Here is an 8,376-nt window from a genome sequence, read left to right as displayed (position 1 = left end):
CTTGTTTCAATGCCTTCTGCTGTGTATTTAATGAGTCTACCACCAAAGTGTCTGATATATGCAACAAATTGGAGCCATAATTTAAATATTTTTATTGCCCTGGGTTAAAACAACAAATTAAAAAATCATCACTATAGATTTGACATTTTTGATGTGTACAAAGTCAGCTGTATTTCATTACTTTTCATTTTACACAGTAAACAAATTTCATTAAGCATATTAACGACTGTTTTGAACTTTGTAGGTCCATGATTGCCACTAAATCAAACAAATATGATATTAACTAATAGGAATGACAAGACAGATGGCTTGGATCAGTTTAACAAGCTGCAAAGTTAGCGATTACTCACACAGCAGTTCTATCTCTCGAAACTTGAAACCTGTAGGAAAATCCCTGTAAGGCCTCCTGTTTACAGGCTTGTTCCCATGGCGAGGATGTCTTGAGGTAGACCGGCCATTTTAACGGTTTTGAAAGAGCCCAACTTAGTGTAGAAGTCGATCATCCTCCTATCGCTCTCCCTCAACTCGCAGAACACCCCTGTAGAGCCTGAAAAAGCAGAAGATACTGTTTCAGCTTTTAAGTGTTGAAAAAGGATACAGTTTTAAACTACAGTTACAAGCCAGTTCTATATACATTTTCCAACGTACCGCTTCTTCTGATGGAGGACAACAGCTGATCAATCATACGCCTGGCTGGAGAAGGATCAGTGACCCGGGGCAACACTTGGGTGACGACCAGAGAGGGGAAGTCCCCGAATACTGATTCACTTACCTCCCTCTAGAGGTGAGACATGGAACACAGTGAAGTAACATTTCTGTTGATCTTATTATGGAAATCGATTACATTCTTGCATTTGAAGAATCAAACTCTCACCTGAATCTTGGCTGCAGCTGCTTTGGCGTTGGTGAGTGCCAGGGCGTAGCCACACACTCCCATCTCATCTTCCAGGATGAACCCACACAGAGGGGAAGGAGGGATTTCACCTGTTGACAGGCTGAGGTGGGGCAGAGGGGATGTTAAGATCGAGGTATTAAAGTATAAATAGTCAGAGCGGAAGTAAATTGACTCTTTCTTACCCATCACCAATAAGGAGACGCTGTGACATCGAGGGGACTTGGCCCTCTATTGCTCTTTGCATCTCCATAAAGATCCTCTGCACTTCCCCCTAGGACAGAATTCAACGTTATGTGAGGTTGTCTTGAATCACTATTGAATACATTATGATGTCATGAGCCCTGCCACCATCCTCACCTTGTCCTCAGGGCAGTATGGACGTACGCAGTACACTGCCGTCATGGGAGGATGCTTGAACAGATCCCTGTTCCCGTGGCCAGGCAGCATTCTCTGCATGTACAGAGAAACAGCATATTCATGTAGATCTACTTTAATCATTTACTGAGATGGTGATATTTTAAAATAAAATATTAACAACATGAAATAATCCTGCTCAGTGGGAAAAAATGGCAGATAAATATGTCACACTTGTCAGAATACAGAGCTTTGATAGATTACCTGAAGCTCTCCAGAGAGACCCCCTCTGAAGCCCCAGGGTTCAGGATCGTCAGTCATCAGCTGGGCTGAGGGTGTGTCACCACCTCCTATGAAAAGCAAACAATATCAAGTCAGAAGCTGCAGTAGCTAACTTTTATTAGGTTTAGGTTTTTATTGTTTCGTCTATAAAATGTCAGAATAGTGAAATTTGCCCGTAATAATTTTGATGCTTTCGAATGTCTTGTTTTGTCTATTCAATAGTCCAAACATCTACAATATTATGTATTATATCATGTATGACAGAAGAAATTCAAATCCTAACATCTGATATGGCATTGTTCCTTTTAAAATGATCGTGATAGTTGCTGAATAATTTTGTCGAGAAACGAATCGTTCAAACTCTTTTAAGCATCAACACAGTAATCTTTGTAAGTAAAATAGCCTCATTTTGTGGTTAAAAACAAACAGCAGAGGCATTATTCTTCCCACATGATGAAGACTTTTACAGTTAGTTAGACAGCATGTAACAAAGCCGCCTGGAAATCCCCAAACTTCCTGGAAACGGACACACATAAGCATATCTGTCATCATCTTTTTAATCCAAATGCAGACTTTACTTCTTATTTTTGTTCCGATTCACTATATGTGTGGAGATTCTGCTGTTATACAATCTCATGAATCCTAAATGCTATAATCAGCAATGTCTATGTGAGGTATTTCTCTTTTAACATGCCTACAGCAGCTTTTCCCCTACATACTGAATCCTTTGCAGTTTGATCATGAGAAGATTCAGATTTTCTCACCAAGAGATTTCACGTAGGCTCGAGTCAGGCCGACACCACTCTTGATGTCACAGATGTAGTCGTAGAGGTCGTAAAGAATTCTGCGGTTCGGAGCGTTGGACAGGCGGTTGAACATCTGCACGACCGCTTCGCACATTCCGTCAAACTGCTGCGATCTTGAACGCCACTCCGCTGTCTGAGAAAGAGCAGCGGTTGAAGCGACCGTGCAAAATACAAGTTCACAACATTATCAGCATTTGAAAATCTATAAAAAAAAAACACCTTGTCTGTTTCAGCACTGGCAGCGGTACTGTTTTTTATGAGCCAGTCCAGCTCCTGCAGCATGGTCCTTGCCGTGCGCCCGTATTCGTACGGCAGGTAGAAGAGGTCTGACAGCAGCTTCAGGTCGTCCAGGGTCAGAGGCTCGGCTGTATACAGCGGGTTATCTCCAGGTCCAGGAATGTAGGAGCTCTCATCCGACGACGACTCCTTGGGGCGAGCTGGAGGACGAGAAGGGCTTGAAAAGATGAGGGTGCAGTTCCACCGTGTGGTTGCATTCTGGTAAAAATATATTAAAAGTGTATACAAATAATGTGAGTCTACCTCCAGGTTGATCTGTGCTCATAAACTCCTGCAGCCAGTCAGTGAGGGCCAGGTGCAGGGCTTTCTCGGGGCTGTAGCGGGGGTCCTGCCCCTCATCGCCTGGTGATGAAGGTCAGAGACAGTGAGACACCTGACACGCATCGATTATGAGCAGCTGCATCGTTGTTTTCAACTGCTGACTCAGATTCAACTGGGGAAATAAAGCTGACGTACGCGACAAAAAAGCACAGACACTCACCCATTTCCACATCCTTCTGTCCCCCATCAGCAGAAGCCTTGCACCATGTAGCCAAAGTGTGGATGGCCACGAAGTTTGGGTGGAACTCACAGTTAGGATTGGTCAGCACTCCTCTCAGTTTGGGGATCAGTTCAGTGGGACGATCCTTATTGGCAAAGATAATGTTATTTATTTCAAATTACAGATCTCAGGGTCAGACTAAGGCCAATATTGACCTCTAGTCACTTATTAACCTTTTTAAAACACCAGGCTTTGCTTTGTTTTCAGGCACTTTATTTACAGGCTTTAAGCAGAGTCACTACATGCCTTAGCCACACACACCATCTATTGTTATTTTCAGAAAGAGTAACAATAAAGGAGAGCTTCAGTGATTCAGCGATATAAGATGTTGACAAGATATTCTGAGATAGATTTATGGACGTTTATGATATTGATGTATTAAATATTGTTCCTTATAGTACTAAAACATGTTTCTATAATACATCTGTGAGTCATCTGTAATCAGGACATCAGGTAGAAGTATAAATGCCCAAAAGGTTAATAAAATCATTGACAGGTAGATATTTACCTTAAAGGGTCCAAGGTAAATCCTTTGTGGATCATAGTCGTTGGCATGGATATTGTCCCAGATGACTGGCGCCCTCTTCAGTACAGACGACACCTCGTCTATGGACTCAACCGAGATTTTGTGGGATACCACTTTTGGACCTAAATAATACAAAAATTGAAAAGTTTGGCACGCAGGTGGTCGAGTGGTTAGGGTACATGCCACATACGCAGCGGACCCCGGTTCAAGTCCCGGCTGGATGACCTTTGCTGCATGTCACACCCCCCCCTTCTCTCCCATGATTTCCTTACTCACAACTGTTAATAAAAAGGTGTCTATGCCCAAAAAAAACCTTGGAAAAGTTGTCTGTCCATGATTACATCTTTCGAGCTCCTGGACACAAGTTGAGCCTTAGTTCGGTGTGAGCTTACCAGTCCACAGTATGTCAATGCCAGGCAGCAGCTTGTCTCCCACAGTGTTCAGGTAAGAGGACTGGGACACATTGGGAGTGCAGAATGAAGCACAGTAGTCTGGAGTTACAGGAAAGGACAGAAGTGAAAGACAGAAGACAAAAGAGGAAAAACTGAGCTTATTATGATTTCACATCATTTTTACACAATTTAAACTTGATGACTGTTCTACTGTCATACCTGTAGGACAGAAAAGGAAGGTCTCAGGTTCTCCCAGATGCTGGTACACCTCATTAGTAATGGCCACTTGAGCGTGGGCGAAGGAGCTGAAGGCTTCTTTATCAGCCGGACACATCTCAGTCTCGATATCATCAAAAAGTAAAGAGAAGGAGCTGCAGCCGAACCCTTTGACCTGCAGGATACACAGCATAACTTGTAGTTTGGAGCTATCGAACATCACCAATCTTAAAATCTTGGTGCATTGTTCACATTTTTTTTCTTCCACTCTCTTTCTTGCTGCTCTCTCTTTCCTTCTTTCTCTCTCAACCCAATCAGTCAAAGCAGATGTTCTGCTTGAGGTCTAGACCTGCTGTATGTGAAAAGAGCCTTGAGGTAACTTTTGTTGTGATTTGGTCCAATATAAATAAAAGTGAACTGAATTTTTTTTTAACTTGAAAAAGCTGAAATAGGAGAATACAACAGGGTCATAAATGTAAACACTAACTTCATGTTTTGGAGACTTTTCTCCACCACACCTTATCCTCAGAGAGGGTTATCTCACCAGGAATAAAGCCAAGACCTACAGCAGTGTCATTACCATCAGTTGCCTGTTGACCCACTTGCAGTGTGTTGAATGTTATCATTTTACTGCTTGTTGTGTCACACAAAGTAGTGTGGTGTCCACAACAATTCCTCAGAGCCATAAAACTACACACCTGCTACAATTACATTTTGTCTTATGCTCCACCCTTCATCATACAAAGTCCTACCTGATCCAGTTTCCTCTTTAGGGCAGCAACCTCTTTGGGGTTAGAGAAAGTAACGTCCAGACCGGGAGAGATTGCATAGATGAACTCGACATTGTGCTTTTTGGCTGCAGATATCAGGGCGATGAGTTGTTCTAGGAAAGGATTGAGAGGGAAGAAATGTTTGATGAAGAGGTAAATGATGCACAAGCTCACATGTTACGTCACCTAAACAAATTTCAATCAGCTTTTTTTTAAAAACACTATTCAATATTTTTAGGCCTACAGTTACATATATAAGATAAAATAGATAGATATGCATTGGTAGAAACAATCTGTGATGTCCCAAAGTCCACTGTTAGTTTCCGTGTTGACATCCACTCATCATGAGACATGACAGTTTTAATGGGTCAAACTTCACATCATCACTGCTCTTCATTCTGCAACATTGCTGATAAAATTCAGCCGAGTGACAAAGAGAAGATCCAAACTGAGCAATTACAGCAATTAAACAATATCTCTAAGGAGATAACGATGACTCAGAATGGGTGTCACTGATATAAAATGAGAAAGGTTTATAACTACAGTTTAAAAATGATACATCACATTAAGTTTTTGGTGAAATAGTAAATGTAGATTCTGGTATAAGCATGTTATCTAACTATTGAGTAAATAAGTGTGTTTTCAGTTTCAACCCATTTTTATTTGGTTCGCTGGTTAGTGAATGCCGTTCAGGTTAATGACCACAGTGTGTGGTTGGTAATACAAGTCCTGATAAAACAACTGGATACATTTCTAAATTTGATTTAGCTTCTTTTTTTTTTAAAGGGTCTGATTGAAAGGTGGTTACATATCTGTGTAGATACAGTGATAATTGATGAGCAGATTTTTTTTTAAATGGCAACAACCAAGGCCTTTCAGGGAAACCAGAAAGGTTATTCTAGATGACGTGCCAATCAAAGAGACATATTTTCCATTTTATGTTCTTCAGTAAGTGATAAGACTCATTATCAGTTTTGTGTATTTATGGTTACTGGGTGGGATCTGTGATGTCAGTGTGAACAGTGTGGAAGTGTGAACCTCACCTGCCTCCTCAGCAGTGTACAAGTCTCTCCAGTACATCCTGTGTTTGTAGTCATCCTTGGGGGCGTACAGGTATGTGTTCAAACCCCACTTCTGTTCCCTGCAATACACCATCACACCAAATATCATCACCTGAGAGTTAAAGAACACATTTATTTGGTTGTGGTCTGAAAGGAGGGGATTATTGTCTGACAGTGAATGCACTGATAGTGAATGGATCCATGTCAGTGACTGCACACTAGACTCAAAGCTGAGAAGTACTTTGATCTCCCTAAAAGAGTCCCCTCTGAACCTACTGCAGGCCTGACAGAGATGCACTACCTCCCTGCCACACGGGATTTATTTCAGAGTCAAGTTCATGGGTCGATGACATCAGATTCAATTCCCGTTCGTTCATTCAGATCTCTAGTTAAAAGCCTTGAAATAGGCAATTTCTGAGTGCAGAGTTTCAAAATGTCATGTCATCAAAATAGGGAGAATCTACTTGGGGTGTACAAATAGCATAGAGACATAGATCCCTATAAGCTGTCCAGGTTTTCATCTAACCTTCACCATTTGTGTGATTTACCATGTTTTACTGGTGAGATATACCACACCAAGTTCCTCTCTGGTGTGTTGCTTTTGCTATTTTCTCTAATACAACCACTGTACTGACTACTATTGTTGCTATTATTACCACTTCTAACACATTTCCATGTTGTTCTGATAAAACCACAGGAAATGGTTTATAGTATATTCACAACTGAACTGGGCTACAGCTGCAGCATAACGTTGCTGCTGTGGGTGGAGAGGGGGACAAGGGACAGCTACTGTTTCCCTGGTTACAAATAAAGCTGTACATGTGATAAACACAAGCAAGGGACTAACACCCAACATGATGCAAAATATAGTTTTAAGATGAGTTCTGTGTTCATGTAAGCCTTTTTTGTAAAATGCACAGACTAATTTACAGCAGGAGAAAAACAGATAGCACATACCTTTTAAACAGATCTGTCCTCTGCTCCATAGTCCATGGCCGCCCATAAAAACCTGCAGCAAGCAAAGGTCACGATGAACCAAATGACTTCACCTTATGTACGTATCAATACATGATCGATACTCAGACTGGATTTCATCTCATCAAAAACAGATCTTAAAATATATGTTGAATCAATCCTGCTTGCAGCCTAGTGTGAATGTTTACATCCTGATAAAATCAGCTGACTCCAGCAGGACCACTACAGGGGTCTGGTGGTCCAGTATTGGCCCCTTGGTCCCAGTCTGCTCACCTTCCACTACCCCGCTGAGGAACCGCCTCGTCCCCGGTTTCGACATGATTTAGCGTTAAGTTTAGAGTTGAATTGTAGTAGTAATGCTCAGACAGCTGGTCCAGTTCTCACACAGCGACACTGTCAGTCATTCTTCTGCATGCTAGTCTTTTATAGCAGTCTTCTCACGCCTGCGCAGACCAGTCAGGTTTAAGCACTGAGAGCATTGTGCAACATGGTATAAATATGATCTAAAGTCTGCATTTATGAAGACTTAACGGAAATAAGAAAATGAGAGGTTGTTTAGTGATTGATTGAAGTTCACCTCAGACTCATGTTGACTGGACGTCTCTGACCGGGTGAACGTCTTAAAGGGGCCGTGTCACTATTACTTAAAGGGACAGTGCATCAGAAAACACAAAGCTGACAGGAAGGTGGTCAATTTACACCAATTATTTTTATTTAATTCATAGTCCAGCTGTAAATATCATTTAGTTTGATCTGTTTGTTTTTTTTCTGCACCGTTGATTCTGACTAAACTCGTTTGTATCGTTGTAAGCTGCTGTTGATGATGATGTTGGTGAAAGCAGTTCCTCCTTCTGCAGTTCACATATTTGTATGGTAAATTGTTTCACCTTTGTTACATTATTTGGAAGTATTTGTGACTGATATTTACCAGCAGTGACATATGTTTGAGTGTTGAATAGACTTGTATGAGGCCCATGTGTCAGCTTGTAAATCCTCAGAATAAGAACCTGAACATTATCAACTGGGCCAACTGAACTGTATACTTGTAATGTAGCATACTGACTTATCTTGACCACATGTAAATCTAGTGTTGTTGTTACACCTGTTTTGTGACACTTTTTGGTCTTAAAACATTTAGGATATTTCTAAAATAACAATTATATTGATCAAGTGGCTTCCTATCAGAAGACCCTGTGAATTAATATATTACACATTTGAAGCTGGACCCAGGACTGTCATCATGCATAATGATAAGCTCCAG

At 41.2% G+C, this 8,376-nt stretch overlaps 1 protein-coding gene across 2 annotated transcripts; it reads right to left on the bottom strand.

The window, feature by feature from the left end:
- Positions 1-75: 75 nt before the first annotated feature.
- ogal (O-GlcNAcase like) lies at positions 76-7,703 on the bottom strand. 2 transcript variants are annotated; one of them, XM_062441592.1, is made up of 17 exons: positions 7,389-7,703; positions 7,098-7,149; positions 6,123-6,252; positions 5,062-5,192; positions 4,313-4,484; positions 4,094-4,192; positions 3,684-3,823; positions 3,116-3,260; positions 2,878-2,976; positions 2,557-2,774; positions 2,296-2,470; positions 1,514-1,599; positions 1,253-1,345; positions 1,078-1,166; positions 875-995; positions 649-778; positions 76-547 (listed from the first exon to the last, which is right to left on the bottom strand). In XM_062441592.1, the coding sequence occupies exons 3-17, from the start codon at positions 6,247-6,249 to the stop codon at positions 411-413; spliced, it is 1,962 nt and encodes a 653-aa protein (XP_062297576.1). In that variant the 5' UTR covers positions 6,250-6,252; positions 7,098-7,149; positions 7,389-7,703; the 3' UTR covers positions 76-410. The 2 variants fall into 2 exon arrangements, with proteins under 2 accessions (XP_062297576.1, XP_062297566.1); XM_062441582.1 differs by having other exon boundaries at positions 6,123-6,220.
- Between the last annotated feature and the right edge of the window lie 673 nt (positions 7,704-8,376).

The sequence above is a fragment of the Scomber scombrus genome, chromosome 2 (assembly GCF_963691925.1).
Source record: "Scomber scombrus chromosome 2, fScoSco1.1, whole genome shotgun sequence".
In the NCBI taxonomy this organism is placed as follows: Eukaryota; Metazoa; Chordata; class Actinopteri; order Scombriformes; family Scombridae; genus Scomber; species Scomber scombrus.
This window is presented reverse-complemented; position numbering and strand designations above follow the sequence as displayed.